The 18,391-nt window shown below is 41.2% G+C and overlaps 1 protein-coding gene across 5 annotated transcripts in view; it reads right to left on the bottom strand.

The window, feature by feature from the left end:
* Nucleotides 1-855: 855 nt before the first annotated feature.
* CLTCL1 (clathrin heavy chain like 1) overlaps nt 856-18,391 on the bottom strand; it is a 34,395-nt gene continuing 16,859 nt past the window's right edge. For 2 of the 5 annotated variants that reach the window (XM_033076035.2, XM_033076036.2), the window contains 24 exons: nt 18,232-18,354; nt 17,313-17,450; nt 16,975-17,139; nt 16,419-16,599; nt 15,896-16,059; nt 15,615-15,740; nt 15,195-15,337; nt 14,373-14,607; nt 12,460-12,582; nt 11,884-12,029; nt 11,314-11,497; nt 10,939-11,131; nt 10,311-10,468; nt 10,051-10,215; nt 9,809-9,916; nt 9,345-9,512; nt 9,112-9,261; nt 8,148-8,279; nt 7,719-7,829; nt 6,992-7,162; nt 6,223-6,444; nt 5,497-5,517; nt 3,213-3,288; nt 856-2,193 (listed from right to left, as the gene is read on the bottom strand). In XM_033076035.2, coding sequence (XP_032931926.1) covers nt 2,078-2,193; nt 3,213-3,288; nt 5,497-5,517; nt 6,223-6,444; nt 6,992-7,162; nt 7,719-7,829; nt 8,148-8,279; nt 9,112-9,261; nt 9,345-9,512; nt 9,809-9,916; nt 10,051-10,215; nt 10,311-10,468; nt 10,939-11,131; nt 11,314-11,497; nt 11,884-12,029; nt 12,460-12,582; nt 14,373-14,607; nt 15,195-15,337; nt 15,615-15,740; nt 15,896-16,059; nt 16,419-16,599; nt 16,975-17,139; nt 17,313-17,450; nt 18,232-18,354 — 3,519 coding nt within the window. In that variant the 3' untranslated portion in view covers nt 856-2,077. Of the gene's footprint in view, nt 2,194-2,717; nt 2,807-3,208; nt 3,289-5,496; nt 5,518-6,222; nt 6,445-6,991; nt 7,163-7,718; nt 7,830-8,147; nt 8,280-9,111; nt 9,262-9,344; nt 9,513-9,808; nt 9,917-10,050; nt 10,216-10,310; nt 10,469-10,938; nt 11,132-11,313; nt 11,498-11,883; nt 12,030-12,459; nt 12,583-14,372; nt 14,608-15,194; nt 15,338-15,614; nt 15,741-15,895; nt 16,060-16,418; nt 16,600-16,974; nt 17,140-17,312; nt 17,451-18,231; nt 18,355-18,391 lie in introns of all 5 variants that reach the window. The other 3 variants (XM_033076039.2, XM_033076040.2, XM_033076041.2) reach the window with 2 other exon arrangements.

Below are 18,391 nucleotides of genomic sequence, written 5' to 3'. Positions count from 1 at the left end.
TCATTTTTAATTTGACAGGATGGAAAGTCCTATAGTCATACTAATCCTAGAGGTGGTCCTCAGTTTCAGTTGACTTACCCCAATTTATTTCAACTGACAAGGAACTAGTTACAAAATAGAAGTACTATTTTCCTGGAAAATGGCAAGCTACCTGGCTAATTCCTGCAATGAGTAAGTCTGCACAGAGTGGAGATTAGCCTGAACTCATTAGCTGCTCAGCATTTCAAGCTGAGCTGTGAGTGCTGATCAGTACAAAGTTGAGGTTAGTATGTTAGAGCAACACTCGGGATATTCTGACATCCATCAAGAAGGAACTGCATCCCTTTGTCACTGCTGTCACGGTGAGGTGACCAAGAAGACAACACACTCATTAGAACTGTGCCAAAGCACAGTCTGCTGTTACTGATTCCACAGCCCTGACAATCACCACTGGTTTGCATTTAAAGGTGTTTTGCCCTGTTCCAAGTGGGACTCAGTATGAAAGTGTGCAGCTTACCAAAACCACTGCTATACTGATGTATCTCAGCAGAGGAGACTCTCTCATTGCAGCATCTCCCACCACACAGGACTGAAGCTCTCCCAGCCCCATGAATGAAAACATGAGAACATGTGACTGCCTCCTGTAGCAGCACACCCTCCCCATGTGATAGCATGTGCTCATGTGTCTGGTGAAGAGACCACAACTCCCTTAAAGTTACTTCCTAGGCCTTCCCCAGTACGTGCCTTGGCACAAATCTCCTTTTTCCTGCCTGGGATCCTGTTGTCAGATTAAGAAACCTGATGCTATGAGTGGTAGTATATTACTACCAGCCAGTCCCCACACCCAAGATAGTAAGACTAGAACCACACAGTGGATACTGCAGTTTTACATTTATAATTGAACTTTTATAATATTCGAGATTAGCACAAGATTCATAACCATAAATTATACATTGTTATCTAAGTACATAAAACGTTAATGATACATGTATTTGAAGTGGCACAAAGTAATAATATATCCCTGTTGGCATTCTCAAAGGAAGAGGTGGGTGATGGACACGCTGTTGATGCTACTGCAGCATAGCAGAACTGAGTCAGTGCACCCTGGTCACTCAGGTGCTGCTGACTCTGCCCACCAGACAGGGTCAGAACACGGTGTGGCAGGAAGCTAATGCCAAAATCAGTTAAAGGTGCAAATAAAAAGTCAGGATTATGGCCCTTCCTACTGCCTCAATACGGTAGCAGTGTGTCCCAGTCCCCAACCCTGACGCTGTGCTCTTGCATCTCCAGTGCTTTGGCAGCCCATGCACACTCCTATGTTCTCTTGCCACACACAGCTGAGGTTTGTTTTAGTACCATTTAACGTCAATAAGTAACATGCTCTCTTCTGGTTAAACAAAAAGGATCTGGGAAGTGTTTGCTCTCTGGCATGAGAAGATTTATTTTCTTCAAGTCTCAGATCTACTCCAGAAAATAGAGAACAGACTCCAACAGTATTGAACCCCAACAGCATTGAACTCCAACAGCATTATTGTCCAGAAAAGGAAACTTTCCCAATATTCCTCTAAACATTCAGAGCACAAGTATTAGAAAAGCCCATTTTCTTTTGCACATAAGAATGCAAATAAAATGGGCTGGTCAGATGTACACAAGCTTTCAACAATTCATTATTAAAGAGATGTTTCACTGAATTGTTAACAACCCTGCTACTTCAGTAGCTTCACCTAAAGCTTTAACAACTTGGTGCCAGGCAATTTCCCAGCTGCCTTCAATGAGTTTCTCAAAAGAAAGAAAATTATGCTCTCTTCCCCCTGGCCTCAAGTAGTTATTGCTATATGAGTTAGTGAAATAGTGCCTTAACTTCAGACAAGAGTCTCACAATGTCATTAACAAAAGCTGCCTTTCAGAGGTTGAAATGTAACCGGACAATAATCAATAAATAACAGTAACAGGCATCCTGCTGAAGTCTCTTCACTGAGCTGGGCAGCGAGTGTGTTCAGCCAACAGAGGTCATCTGTGCCTAGTACACTTCTTGAAGAAGTTAAAAAGGGACGGGAAGGAAGAGAACAGAGACAGTGAAGGTCTGTCAGAGAGCTAGTTACATATTGAAACCATAAACAGGCGGCTGGGTGAATCCTGGTGCTGTGTATCCATATGGGAAGTTTGCCTGGGGAGGTACTGCACTGGGGCCTGCTGTTAACATCAACTGCTGGCCTAGAAAAGCATGAGACAAAAAGAAAGTTAGTTTAAGATCCCAAGCTTCCCTAATGCTAGCTGTACTGTGTGATAGGACTTAGCTTAAGGTTTAGCTAAAAATCAGCCCCTATGCAAGCACACACCAGCAAGTCATACTATTCCCCAACATGTGCCATGGAGTGGCACCCATGCCATCTGCTCTTGCTACCAGGAAGCTACCAAATAGCAAGGCAGGACTCAGAGGACGATGAATATTAATGGATCTTGAGGTTATGACCTCAACATGGCTTGTTTTGAAGAGACCATACTCAAAGCCAAAATGGTATTATTTATAACCCATGCATGGTCAAATCTAAATAACAAAGCAATTCAAGCAAATAAGTTAGGTCTGTTAAGTCTCACGGTCTGGAGGGTGCTGCAAAAGGTCTGAACACACCTTGACAGATTTGTTTGCATCACTAGGACCACACATGCCTCATGCATCTGTTAAATTCAGGTTAACATTTAAATCAGACAGTGAACCAGTTACATCCTTCCCTTACCAGGCACTTCTAGGTGCTTGTTAGCAGAATGCCTCTTCAGAAGGGCTTCTAAAATAGCATCACACTTGAAGACAGCCATGGTGTTTTGGCTGCACATGTCTTAAAATGCGTGAGCTAGAAAGCCAGTCTGCCTTTCTACTTGGAAGAGCAGAAAGCAGACACATTCCTCAGACAGGAATAAGAGGAATTTTCATGCTCTGTAAGTTATTCCTAGGGTTGGCAACACCCTGGTATCCCCTGTCCTATTACCATACTGAAACACGATTCCTAAAGCAGAGATCTGAGCTATATAACAGGAGCAATACTTTAATCTGAAGAGTAGAAGTACTGTAAGAGTGAGATGTCACTTCAACAACTTAATGCAGTTGATTGAGCAGAGACAATTATTTCAATTACTATCTAGTTGAAACCAATTTTCTTGGATACAACGTAATCATGTAAGCTGCCTCCACAAAGAGAGACAAGAGTGACAAAATGAAATCAATTAAAACCTACCAAATACTATTGGAGTGGGTTCAGTTACTTGTTCCTCTTCTTTTCTTAGGCTTTCAGAAGCATCAAGTTTATCCACCTACATTGAAGTGAACAGGAGATTTATGAAGGCCTTGTCTAGGAATTGCACCGTTGTGTGAAGCTTTTCATGCCTGGTACTTCAGCTATCAAGAGCTCCTTTTTAGTCCAAGTTGGAGACTACTGAAGTCTGCCTATTCTCAGCAAGCTTTTTTGTAGAATGACTTCCCAATTCTTTTAGGTGTATTGCAATAAGCAGCAGCTCTCAAATGCAGATGAGGTGCTCATTACCTTCAAAGGAAGCATTTTTGGGGTCCTATTCTAGTGACTGCTAACTCTGACCCAGAACTCAAATCCAAAAGAGCAATCATCATCTCAAAGGAGCCTAATCTACATTCACCTATTAACCTGCAATTCCTCTCCCCTTCAGTGACACCTCACAGATATCTGCAGATATTCCAGGCCCATGAAGTCTGATCTCAGCCTAACCTGGCTGCAAGCTACTGGTTTAACCATGTTGGTATTCACAGAGACTTCTTCTAGGGGAAACTCTAGAACCATCATGGAAAATGATCTAGTAGTATCAGCTTTATACAGATCTCAGTGCTGTGCTACATAAAGCTCTGTTCATGCGAAACAAATTTCTGGAAGGGCTACAGCAATGCAAGAGCCCTAAACACAACTTTAGATGGTGGGTATGGAGCGCAATCTGAAGAGCAACAGTACTTTCCTTCTCAAGTTTAACAAGTTTTGTTTTCCAGAAGAGAACCACTGAGACTAAAGACTACAAGACAAAAGTCACACAGCTTCAGATTCTAGTACAGGCAGTATTAACATCCTGAGCAAATCGACGTTCAGCCCAATGCTAATTCAGCAGTTCCTCATCCTCCTTTCCCACTGCAAGAATCACACGTGGTCTGAGAACTGCTTCAAGAGGGGCCTCTTAGACTTTAGAGGTATTATCCACATATTGTGTTTAACAGTTTCCTCAACATTCTGAAGCTTGCAACTCAAACTGACAGCTTGAGTGGCAGCAGGTCATTTACTGGTTCATTTATAGCTGTCAACCTAAGAGTTCTCAAGCATACACTAAACATTGGTGTTAAAAATGCTTTCCAAATTACTATGGATCAAAGAACTGACAGTTTCCCATTTCCAACTACCTGTCCTGCTCTATTTTATCCCCGACTTGGCTCTCTCGGGTTTCTCTTTCCCGGGGGCTGTCCTACAGTGGCTCAGGCCAGCAGCGCAGTCCTGCCCTCCGCTGGGCAAACAGCAGGAATGCCGACAGCAGCCATCCCCAGCAAGGGATGAGCAGCTCTGGGAAAGCCAGATCACATCTGCCTTGCTGCCTACAACTGATTCAAAAGGTTTCCAGGTGAGTGTGTTATACTCCATGTGCCTGACCCCTTCTAGGACAGAGGCTATTCTGTGCTTTAACATTTTTGTTACGCAGAAAAGACAGCTAAGTTCCGGAAGATGTACACACCCCACCAAAACTAGTCTATTCTTTTGTGCTTTTGAAGTTAGTTACATGACAATTTTAGACATACCACATTTATAAAGCCCATTCTCCAATTCCATGTTTTGCAGTTAATTCAACAGACTAAATTAGTTTCACTGTAAACCACTTTCACCATGCAGATTTTCCTTCTGGCAAGTTATCCCATATTTAGTACACATGATTACTTGTAAGTCCAACCAGCAGTTTAAAACAAATTATTTTAGACCTAAACCTCACATGAAAGAGTTCCAGTAAACTTGTGTGGCAAGTTTCTCTTGAGTGAAATACAAGGAGCAGGAGTGATCTGTTCAAGTACTTTCATCGTATCAACAGGCATGAAGTTTACAGAAGCTTCATGGCACTATTCAAACTCGCCATCATGCCTGAATTATTGCACACTTTGGTAATTTACAGTGTAAAAAGCAATCTGCCCTTGGAACACATCCTGTTACATGGCAACTGCTTTTCTTTGTTTATGAACAGCAACCTCCCTGCAATAAAATATCTCATACAGTGAAAAGGAGCTCAAAATAAAGCACTCCACAAGCACTTGTTTTTGTTTCCCATGAAGAGAAGAAGAATCTGGTTGGATTTTCAAGTTGTTTGTGAATAGTTATCCTTTTAGCATTAGAAAGTGAACAGGAAATGAGTTAGAGCTAAATTACACTGCTCTTCTGGCAGAAGCTACAGCTAGATTCCTGTAAAAGAAACCTAGGATATTGAGGGACACAAATGAACACAGAGAGTTTGAAATCAGAGTGTCACCTTATAGAACAGTCCATCAACCTGCAAGAAAATTCAGAGGGGAATACTTAACATGACTTATTAGAAGCAACCTGAAGCAGTCACTTTTACATTGCTTATTTTAATGAAGTTCTTTACTGTGATGTCCTATGCAATCCTACAGCCTTGTTAGCTTAGTTATCTTAGAGCTGCTTGAGACAAGCATTTCAAGCACACATGATCAGAATCTCTTTTCCCTCAGTTGAGGACCAGCTCTTGGTATCAATATTGTACAATCAGACCATGCATCCAAAGTTCTGTTTTCCATTGAAAAAAAACCCAAACATCCTCAGTAGTTTACTCCTATGGCTGGTAGAGGGGAAAAAGGTGCATTATTAGTTACTCAAAAGCCCTGTGCTCTTTTTACTGTAGGAAATAAGGGGACTTTCACAGTTACACTAAGATAAAAGTGATGTATGTGTTGTCCTCACCAAGTTTTCAGTTCATCAGCTATGGAGCTACTGTGAGAAGCACAGTTGCTTATGCCTATTGCTAAAATCAGAAATTTAACTAGACCTCTTTAAGTGCCAAGGCATCTATTTATAAACTTTGCTAGCTAGCCTGGAGTCATGAAACCTAGAGAACTTCAAGAAGACCTCCTCTATGAGGAATGGTAATATTCCAAATATATGCAAAGAGCTCTGGTTTACATAATGCAAATCATACAGCAGACTGAAGTCTTGGCTTTTTAGCCTATGCAATACTCACTTTGGTAAGGTACTCTCTCATCACTTGGATGAAATAAGGCATTGCAAAGTCCATGATGTTATGTCTCCATGCCAACTCAAGCACTACATCTGGGTGCAGCAAGTCATAGCATGTGAAAAGGCAGGCTGCAAAGCACTCCTGCTTGCCTTCTTCCAAGAACCACTGGAGCAGCTTCTCTGCCAGCTCTGCATCTTTGGACTCTGCAGCATACTGCATAGCATCCTACAGGAGAGGACAGCAGTTAAGCTTGACCCTTGCCTGTCAACATCTTGCTCTACATCTTACACCCATGTTACTGCTAGCTAGATAAGCCAGGTATATTTGGCATACCATGAAGTTAGTCTGTAACAACACCAGGAATATTCCGTAGTAGGGGAGATAGCACACACAACAACTGAGGCAAGCCAGGTACTTTATCAGCATCGTCCAACAGGTTTCCTACAGACTATTGCACAAACTGGCCTGTAAGAACTCACTACAGGCTTGAAGAGCACAGTAGTGTAATTGCATTGCATCTGTATCCTTACAACAGCCTGTGACTTGAGGTAACATACTGATACAGGCAACTGTACTGATGCCACTGATTGGTAAGAGACAGATCCCCAGTTACAGGACAACATTATGAAACTAATTTAAGACATGCAATTAAAATTGCAACCACTTCTGCTTTAAGAGTTTTTCCTTCAAGTGACAGACTACTAATTAAACTCCTGATTTGAAACTACAAACATTCAGTATGCAAGAGATTAATGCAGTGCCATTAACTCACCTTATACAGATGGTCTTTCTTGCACAGCTCCACACTCTGTTTCCAGCGGTTGTTACCCTTGTACAAGTACGCTGCAATACGCCTAAATTCAATTAGTTCATGCTTTTCCAGTCGCTGAGCCAACGTTATGTTATCAAAGTTGTCATAGGCATCAATGGAAGCTCTCAAACCCTGTTTGAGAGAGAGTTGTTACACGCGCTTCCAGATGGCAGTAGCTGAGAACTAGAGTACAGGAGCATCTTATCCTAGTGCACCAGTGTTTCAATTCTGCCAGCTGGATGTTGATAACTATGGCTACACCTTATTTACTTAAGTATTTCATGCACCTCTCCAAAGGATGCTTTCTAATAAAGCAAGATGTTAACTTGGTCATACTGGCTCCAGACAGAAGAACTAGTTACCATTAAAAGACAAAGCATATCTTCAAATAGCAGCCAATGGGGGCCAGAAGCAAATTTATTTACAGAAGTGCTGCCCACTGAGTACACACCTGATAGCCTGATACTGACCTTTGTGAGATCTGTTCTGAGAAAAACATCTGTGGCACCTGCTTTTTTGCAAATCATTGATATCTCAAGACTCCTGCCTGCTAAGGGCCCAACTACACACACTCTCTCTCTGTTGCATTGGAGAAATGTTATCTTCTACTCAAGGTCCTTACTGTGTCAGCAGCTTTTTTGTCAGAGGACAATCCCTCAGGCTTAACAATCTGTTTTTTGGGGCTCACCTGGAAATCCTCCTCTTCTGTTAAAAGGTTGTTTAGAGCTTCGTTAACTCCTTTGTTGTTGTGGTTCTGGACTGAACGCAGATAAGGCTTTACTAGAAGTAGCTGATTAACCTGGAAAGAAGATGTTTCCAATACAAGATTAAGTATAGCAATCCTGACACTACATTCTTCTGAAACAGGGTCCCATTTGTTATTACAAGAGTTTGTGCTTATTGTTAAAACCCTTCAGATAGGGTATCTTGTATTACCAGGAGTAAAATAAAACAGTCTCCAAGGCAAGTTACAAAATTCTTCCTGGGCTGCTTCTCAGCCCTTTATACTGGAAGCAAAGCTACTCAACACATGCCAACTCTGTTTTCCAGCCAGAGCCTGGAGTATCTTAACTTGAGCAAGAGGACTTTTTGTTGACCTACACTCTCCCAAACTCACCTTTGAGAAAAAATTGACTGTCCTGGTGTGATCTAGCCGTGGAGATAATACAAGCAGGAGATCATTGATCAGTAGAGGTTTGTAGTCTAAGTAGAACTGCAAGGCTTTGTAGTACAGCTCCACATTGGCCACCTGCATGATCAGACACTAGTTAGTACTTCAAACAGAAATAAGCCTGAAGGTGCTTAGTTCAGACCACTTAGCACAAATTTTATGTCACTCCTACTAAACAATAGCTTAAGTTTCCTTCTAGAGGTCAGGTTTTTCACTTATGCAGAATTCTTGTTCAATCTTATGACTGCTTCTTGTACCATCTGCTTCCAGACAGTGAAATCACAGGCTACCAGGGGCATTACAAACCAATTCTAATCCATCCACTGAAGAGATCCTGGTACAGACAGCCCACTACAATTCATACGACCCATTTGCCAACTTCTGAAGCCAGAGAAGACTCTAGCTTTAAAAAGTCTTCAAATTGTTTCCCTGAAACCCTCAAGAATAGTAAGAGTGTACTCAGTCCTAAATCTTGTTTAAACTATTTCTTGATTCACTATTCTCTGCTGTACTCATGGGACCGTCCACCCCATTTCTCACATTGAAACAGCTGGAAACATATGCAGAAATCTTCCAAGAACAGTTACAGCCTCAGACTGAAACAGCAGTCAGCTCAAAGGTATTAAAGGAGGTTAGGCCTCTTGCTTGTGACCTATGATCCTGCAAGCCTCTGAAAACATTCTGTGGTAGCTGCTGCCACTCAACAGAATGTGCTGCACAGCAGAAAAGAAAAAGTGTAAGATCAGATAAATTCTTTGCATTAAACTGACTGGAAATTCTTTTAAGTACAGCAGAAAAACTGAGTAGTAGCTTAAGCAAACTGTTTGCTAAATAGCAATTCTGTTGAGCATTTTTGCCTCTGCTCTCAAAGCAGCTTTCAGCACTTTGCTTCAGTTACCAAGTGACTTACCTTGGCAATTATGTCTTTAAACTGGCCTTCTTTCCAGGCATCAGTGGGATGATTCATCATAGTAATTATTGCATTGTCATACTCCTCGTACTTGTCATAGAGGAATACAAGTTCTGCCCACAGATGAGCCTGTTCTGCAGCTCTGAGCACCTAATAAAACAAACAAAAAAAATGCACCAAGTTTGATTCACTGGCAGCTTCCCACCTTCACTTACAGCTACCTTACTGCATACCTTTGGAATATTAACTCTAGACCAGAAAAGCTCCAGATGTTCTCTCATTTTCTGAGGCTTGAATTTGGAGTATAAGATGGCAAGTTCAGTAAACATCCCCATGTGAGCACGCTCTAGGCCCAAAGCAGCTTCCAAAAGGCCAATCAGTTCTTCAAAGTAGCCACGATCCTGGATGTCAGGAAAATTAGGATTAATAAAGCTTGCTAAAATGTATATTTATTTAAATACAACATACTTTGTCTCTCCATTGAAAGTGTTCAGATTTTTTGATTCCAATAAAGTGAGAGAATTATAGAAGGCACAATGAAAACTATTACCTCTCCATTTACTACAGAAAAAATGCATATTGCCACTAAGAAATGAAGATGGTAGAAAAATGAATTTAAATATTAGCCCCCATGGTATCTTTTTTTCCTGTGACCTCTTTATTAGCAGATACACATATGCTGTACAAGTCTTCTTACCTGATAGTAACTGATCAGCTCCTCAAGTTCATCAGCATGGATGACTATGTGTAAGCCACAGAGCTGCGCCAAGCGGAATTCTTTTCCATCCACACAGGCAAAGCAGACCTGTCATGACAGTCAGCAAATAGTTAACAGGACAAAACCTTACCAAACTTGAGGTTTACTAACAGTTCCAAATGGTATTTCTATAATACCTGCTCTAGAATTAAAATTTACTAAAACCTCCGAGTTTAAGTTACCTCTTTCCAAGTCCTTGTGCTATTGGCTTTGCGGCCACTGTCCACTGCTGCCTGATACTCCCCAAGGTGCACCAAGGTAGATGCCAGGCGAGCAAAGTTGGATACATTGTTATAGAGAAGTTTTGCTGCTTCATACATCCCCTCTTCGTAACAGCGATCACCGACCTGAATGAGGAGTCCAAGGTGAACAAGGGTAGCAGAAAGAATGAGGGGTGAGCTAAGCAGCAAGTCACACTTGGAAACTATGGATCAAGGTATACCTGTTGTATATGGGCATTATTAGGGCCACTAATAAACTCCTCCAGTTCTGACAGACGATTAGTTTTTGCCAAAGCAAAAATAAGTTCTGTCTCTACGTAAGACTCTCTAGCCTTCTTCCTGGCCATCTGTAAGAACTTGACTAGGTCCTCCCAATTATCTGGAAGAGAGCAGAGATATGTAAGGTCCTGTCTTTAGTCATTCTGTATTGTTTACCTTGCCCATCTAAGGGACAGTTTTCACCAGCAGGCTCAAGGCTCTCCTTTACCATGATAGTAAGCCATTTACACTTGAGTTATGGAATTCCCTGTCAGCATCAAGTCACCTTGCTACTGTTCTGTAATCCAAGTGACAAGCAATTCTGCCACACACAGCTAAACAAATACATTATACTTAGTGATATTTTAGGTAACAGTCTGAATTATCTCCACAGAGAGGTTTATGTTTGGTGTAGCAGGACAGACAACCTTGTTGACAAGAATCTCACTTAACATTGACTCATCCATTCAATGTACTGATCATTCCCATTTCCTCTGAAGCAGAATTTCTAAGTCTCAATTGTCTCTGCTGCTCAATGTAAATGCAATAGCCTAGCACATATCCAAGCAATCTGAAGATGCTTTGCCTTACCATTTCTATTAGCTGCCTGAACAACTTCCATGTAGGCAGATGGATCATCTGCCTTTATATAGGAGTCAATGGCTTCCTTCACCAAATCCTTCTGGAGCTGTGCTCTGGCCAGCTGGCTCCACACTGCTGGTTCATTACATCTCTCTGCAAATTCATAAGCACGGTCTAAGTTGCCAATGTGCTCAATCAGCACCTGTTTGAAATTGAAATTCCAAGTCAAAAATCAAAGTTTTATAACACTGTCCCTTCTAACAGAACTCTTTCTTCAAGTGTATACACTGCTCTGGGTAAGCAGTATGAAGCTAACTGCTCTTAGAAGAACCATTTCTGTCCAGGGAAGCATTCCTACAGCATCATGCAGGAACCACACCTCACCTGAATTGCTGAAGTATTGACATCAAATTTTCTGAATATAGCAAAAGCTTCCTCATATAGCTCATTACTGATGGCAATGTTTGCAATATCTGGGGCATCATAGTTATCCAGCCGATTGATGTATTCCATCACTCGGGTGCGGTCAGCCTTAATGGCAGTCAGGATCAGCAGATTCTGGAGATTCCTTTGGTTAACAGAAGGCATAGGCTATAAGCAGTGCACAGCAACACCTGCTTAAGTGACATGGATTGTACATGTGAAAAAATAAACCCTTATTTTTACTAGAAACATTTCATCCCCAAATTGAGAACCGCTGACATTTACCTTCAAAAAGAAATTGCTTACCAATGTTAGTGCCCTCTGTTCTCAACACATCACTGCAAATTGCACAGTGTGAACTAGCTCTGTTCTTCAAGCCCAGAGCACTCTAAATTCTACCTTTTTGCCTTATTATAAACACTGAAGAGTGCTTAGGTCTTGCAACCAAAAGGTCCATGATAATCTGGATCATTCACAACCAAAACAAAGGCACTGAATAGGCTAAATTTGAGGACAAAGCCCTCCTCTTACCTGTGTTCACTGAATACAGAATTATCCAAGACAATTTTTTCCAATAACTCAATCAGCTCATTTGGCAAATCAGCAGTCATGAAAGCCTTCACAGTTACAGAAACTTCCTCTGGATCCTGTGTCTCTGATAAAGCTGTTTGGACAACCTAGATTCAAAGGCAGGAAACTCCTAAGTGTTTTCCCCAAATTAAATATTAGTCCATTTGTTAAGTTATTTGTCCAGTGAACTACAAATTAAAGCTTCAGAATTTAGAGAGAACTTTGATAAAGATGAAGAAACAGCAATTAGTTATATTTTATATAGAAGTAAAAAGTCACATCTTATGTCTGTAGGAGAAACAAATTCACTAGATGAAGGTCATTCTCCAGGACAGAAAAAACATCTTACTGGTAGCTAAATCTCTTGACCATGAAGGTCAGAATTAATACCTGCCACTCCAACTCTTACAAACTCCTATATGGTGAGATGGGGCTTTAAGGGACCCTGTGGGAGAAGAGTGCTACTTTAATGCTCCATAATGTTTCTCAGACATCCTGAGGTCTCCACACACTCTAAGTTTAGTCTCTTTGCTATACCTGGTCAATAAGCTGCCGCCTGAATGGGTTGTTTTCTTCCAGCACATTTGCCCAGAGCTCAGGGTCCTTCCTGCGCACCAGATAGCGAGCCTCGCTCTTAAACAGGGAGTTCTCATTGCACACCTGAAACACAAGTTACAATTATTGGCAGTATTGTTAAGGGTCAGTACCACAAGACAGGTTTAGCTAGCTATGAACCAAACAGTCTAGAAGACTGACTAGAACTAATTTCTGACCAATGCTAAATGCCACAGAAAAATTCTTACCCAACCTCTGATCTGGAAGGCTCATGGAGAAGGTCTCCAGCAGAATTTCTACAGCTTCTCTTGGTTATGCCCAACACACAAACACTGTGACTGTGGCTTCACAGTAACTATTTGCTTCTGGTTGAAGACCTGCAGAAGCCTGAAGAACTTAAGTTTTAAACCTAGAAAGGGGAGCCTCTTGCCTGGGAAGTGCTAAGTAGTGAACTGAGGAATGGTGCAGGTGTTTAAAGCTTAGGTTATGTATTCAGTGTCATTAGCTTTACACGTGTTTGTAAGTATTCAGAATAGCAAGTGGCTTGGATTCTCTCATTAAGGTGTTAAGGGTACAGAACAAATGTGAAATTCCTTATAGCAGTGCACCATGGGAGATTTACAAGTCATGATTCTATTCCTATCACTAGCTTCAACTTCCAGCTAGGAGTAACAACCTGAAGGCCTAAGTCATCTTACAGCAACAGCTCACATTGCTAGTATCCAAATAAGCCTGTAGAATCTTAATTACTGTGCTGTAAGCAAATCAGTACTAGCACAATTTTACTTTATGCTTTACATTTATCAGTTGAAGGAGTCAACCCTTCTAAGAGACAAAGTCTCAAGAATAATTCCTATATAGGAATATCTTTTCTTCATAACCAGAAACACCTTCTAAGAACATCAGTTCAGGGAAGAAAGAGACAGGCTTTTATGGTTAACCAGAACAGTAAAGTTTATCCTAGCAGTCTCCTAGCAAACAACTCAAAGCCACCTTCATATCCTGAAATAAAGGAGACAGCCCTTTTTTAACAGCTACAGTGGAACTATTACTTAAAAATTAACCACTTCAGGCTGGAAAACCATCCACTTCCAGTAGCAAGCCTGGATTATACTACCATTCTAATGCTCACAGCTGACATTCTCTGCATATGGTATATACATACCATACATACACATTTATGAAGTGCAGGTAGGAGTAGAGTGTTTTTCTCAGCAGCCATAATCTCTACTGGCTTAATCTGATATTAAATTAAGCTCTGGTGTTCACATTGAGACTAGAAAGTGTTTTGAGAACCCTGAGAATTTTACTTGCCCTTGAAATTCTGAGAGATGTTTTAAGAACAGCAAGCTTAAAGATAGGAGAGGAATGCTGTTGGAGTAAGTCCTTGTAGTTAGACTGTCAACATTTATTTCCCTCATTTCTGGTTAAGTATTGTCGCAAGTCTGTGGGTCAATCACAACAAAGGAAAATTACAAGCCCTGTTTTAGTTTCAGGGAAATTTTTTCTTCACTGTAGCATCAGGCTAGATGACAGCCTGTTTCTCCTGTTGAGCCTTCAAGGCTCAAAAAAAAAAATTCAAATTAACAAAGCTTTAATGGTAGGATATTTACTACCTGGACCTAATAAATTCATTTCAAGCAGAATCAGTGGATGAAAGACATGGATGGTACTTCAAAGTTCCAGTTATACAATTTCAGTTTGGACATGTAGTGTAAGTTTTTCTCATCAGTATAAAAATTACTGTCTCCACATAGAAGAATCTCACCCTGCCTCAACTCCTGAGTGAGGCTGCAAGACAGGATTCTGCAAGTGTTAGACTAAGAGCCAGACAGGCTTCCACTTTGGGCACCAAGCAGTTCTTTTAAGCATGTTTATAAATGAGTTTTGCTAACCTTTATAAGTTCCAGATCACACTGCCCCCTCTCATAAGCAACGCAGGCCAGATGAGGGTCCCTCTTTTCACAATATTTGCCAACTACACGGCTGTCATAGTAAGGATTCTCACGAAGGAAGCGCTCTGGATTATTATTACTGTCAATGTAGATTTTGGCCAAAGCATTGTGAGTCGCAGGTTCTTCACAGCCTTCATGAATCCTTGATTCCAACCATGGCAACAGTAACTTAAGCCTTTGAAGAAGTAAACATTTTAGGTTTGTAAATGTCAGACTAAGGTATGTTTAATAGTTACCACTCAGTACCTTCCCTTCAAGCAAGTCTGCTGGTCAAACTTAAAAGCGAACACAGACCAGACAGTTATTTTTAAATGAGTGGAAGTCAGATCTGCAGTTTAACATCATGGAAGGCTGCAGATACCCCTAGTTTTACAAGCTCTCAACTCCTGTTGTATTAGTTGGCAATCCATGCTTATAGCCATTTGTTCCTTTTACAGGTAGTTAGAAACTAATTACAGAAGCTGCTTTGTGCCTGCAGCTAGACTGCCAAAATTATTTGATCCAAATTTACTCCCAAGGCACATCCCACGGCTGGCTGTATGGGAGTGTTCAAAAGCCATGTTATATATCATGCAGTGCTGTCAGGCATTCCTACATGACCCAAACAATCAAGACTCACTAGCAAATTTGAACTGCTTTTCTATAAAGAAATAGAAAACAGTATTAGTACTTTATCTTTTAAGAAAACTCCATGCCATTCAGTATGCGTACAGCAGGGTCAGGGAAGCCCAACACTGGTGCCTCCAGATGCATTTTCATTACCGATTTCTTTTTTCCACTTCAGCCACCAGCTCATCTGTGGAGAACTGCCCTCTCACCACCATTATCAAGTTCTTTATAACATCTTCAGAACAATCTACATCAAGAAGCCCTCCAACCACTGCTGGTATACGGCTGGGGTTCACCTAGAATAAGCCACCATCAATGAAATTAGTTATCAGCAATACTAATAATGTACCCTCAGTCTTCCACATGGGTAAGTTCTAGTTAACAATTGCAATTGTACTTCAGAGCAGAGAACTTTGAGTAACTAACATTTGTATATACATTCCAGGAATAATGTTTTTGTGATAGACAAAAGGCTTAATGAAGAGCCTCTGCACCGGGAGAAAAAGAGACAGCAGATTATGCTGTGGTCTGCTAACCAAGTTCCTTCTAATGAAGTGAAGAGCAAGTCCTTACCTTCTGTACGTAGATCTCAATATACTTCTGCAGATTATTGCGATATAAATAGAGCACCAGGTCATGAACAAAGTCAAACCGATCGCAGACAATGATCAGAGGAAGCTGATCTGTGAGCTTTGCCTCCTGTATTTTGTGCAAATGAGAAAAAAAGCAACAAAAGATTATTCACAGCCATGCCAACTAAACCTTCTTGGTGTTTCCCTCCATTAGAAAGCAGTAGTTCTGTTGCTAAGCAAAATATACAGAAGACCCTTCAATCCCCTGGGCAGAATACTTACCTTCAGAAAGTTCTTCACTCGTTCTGGGTTATAGCAGTTACTTTCACGGCAGATTCTTTCCACTTCCTTTATCTGACCAGTCTTGCAAGCTGCCTGGATGTACTTGAAGTGAACATCTGGATCCTGACTAAAGTTTACAATGGAACCCAAGAAATAGAACAGTCCTGGAAAGAGTCACATGTGTTTAACATTGTTAGAAGTGAAGTAAGTGAAGGCTGTATGGGCTTCAGCTTGTGACTTAGTTCAGCCTTGCTGAGAGAGTAGCTTTCAGTCAACTGCAGTGAGTACCAGAAGGATTCTTTTCCCTTCTTTCAGGTTTCATCTTTCTTTCTGATCTTTACTCAAGAGAGTTAAGAAACTATCTAGACTAAAACTACCCCAGAACTCACTGTAATGAGCTCACTTTCATAAATGTAGCCTAAGATCCAGCCATGTGACAAGCACCTCTCCCACAAAAGCTACAATCCTTACTATTAGCTTCAGTCAGTGCTTCCAAGTAAGCTGCTTCCCTCTAATACTGTACCTTCATAGCTTTTGAAAGATTCAAAAAGCTCCACAAGAGACTGGGTGCCAAGCTGTTCATGGTATTTAGAAGCAACTTGAACACAGAGCTGTAGGTTTTGCCTAATGTTGGCTGACAGCATGGCACGCAAACACTCCACGGAGTCTTCAACTGAGAGAGAGCCAAAGAAGTTCACAAGCCACTGCAAAGAGACAAATTTTACTCAGTAACTCATACATGATTTGACTGATTTCTAAGATGTGCCAAATAGACAGTTTCTACCTCAGCTACTAGACAGTAGAAGCCTTCCATGAACTAAGACCAAAGACATAAAAAGAAGCACTCACTGTACTGACAATTACAAAAGTGCAGTTTGGAAATATTTGAAAGACCCACCTGGGAAACTGACGTCATATTTAAGCCACTGAAAATACAGATTACAATTCCATTGGTAACTGGACAAATATTCTTGAATCACAGCTACTTGTGCTACTTCAGTACCTACAGCCCATCTCACAGCAGCTGCAGAAGTGCTACAGACTGTTCACATCACTTTCTAACTCTGGACAACACTTACCTCAGGATTCAAGAGGTGAGTATGAACAACTGCACGTTTAATATCATAGAGATCTGTGTAGTGTTCCAAAGCTCGCTGGAGCAAGCCTGCCTTTTCACACAGCTGGGCAACATGAGCACGATCATAGTGTGTAAACATTTGGTTTCCGAGAATGGCATCTGCAACCTAGGAGGTTATATTTCATATTCAGACTGTCAAGAGAATCACAGCAGCTTAGTCTACAAGTTGTTGAGAAGTCACTTTCGTGTTACTGAACAACTTACAGATAACAGTACCGACATCCTGTTCTTGTGCAAGCCCAGTACTGTCTCTCCCTTTTTGGAGGAACTGGGTCATACCTGTGGGGCATGAATCAAATTCATTTCCAGGAGACGGGTCTGCAGGTGGCCTTCTGCAGGGCGGTTGTTTTTCAGGGCATCCAACAAAAAGGATGTGCACTGCTGCAGAAGACTGTGCTCCATAAACACGTCCACAATCTGTTGAGATTGGTCAAGTTAGAGGGATCTATACACACTCACATACATTCTTCTGTGTACACAAAAAGCCTGGCTAGACAGCAGTCCTTGGATGATGTTATGATACTATCCTCCATCCTATGCTTTATGCCAAGATCCTAACTTGTCTCAGAGACAACAGGCTATCCAAGCACCTACTATGCTGCGTTCCCTTGTTTTCGTAATATCATCATGCTAATAGAGACACAAGTTTCACATGTTTCCTTTATCTTTAGAAGATGTGCATTACTCTGAGCTATTATGCCAGACTTTACCACCCACTCTTATTTAGTTCTAACACAGCATGCAAAGCTCATCCCTTCTCTTGCCGAGATAGCTGCCAAGACTTTTTCCAAGTAGTTTCAGTTATTTAATAATGCAAAATGTTCCCTTATTTCTCCGTCCATTTAACAAGTGGCCAATGGCAGCCAGAACTGAACTTACGTTTATTTGTTCATCTTCCTGTAAATTCTCTGCATAGGGAGATGTATGCTCCATTAAAGCCAACAGTAGGATAGTAACACTCTATTGCTTAGACTAAGATTGTGGCAGGTTTATTATCAATAAACCAGGAAGCTTCCACAAGAACTTGAGAACACACTTGCCTCTAAAATCTCAAAGATAACCAAACTTAACTGGACTATTCAGTCACTCTTCTCATGAAGAGGACAAGAGATGTGAGCCAGCCTCACCAGTCCCCAGAACAGTACAACACTATTCCCTCTGTCTAGAAAATGACTGGTACTGTTGTTGTAGGCATCACCTGGTTAATGTTAGCCAATGGCTCCTCATCCTGTACCAGCATCTGAGAGAACTGCAGGCCTTGTTCTGGACTGACTCTCATCACACTTCTCAGTAGGAAGATCCAGTCTGGGGTATAGCCAACCTAGAGATTTCAGAAACAGTCATGCATATTTAGGAAG

This window comes from Catharus ustulatus, chromosome 18 (assembly GCF_009819885.2).
Source record: "Catharus ustulatus isolate bCatUst1 chromosome 18, bCatUst1.pri.v2, whole genome shotgun sequence".
Taxonomy (NCBI): Eukaryota; Metazoa; Chordata; class Aves; order Passeriformes; family Turdidae; genus Catharus; species Catharus ustulatus.
Note: the sequence above shows the minus strand (reverse complement) of the source record. Positions and strands in the feature narration are given on the sequence as shown.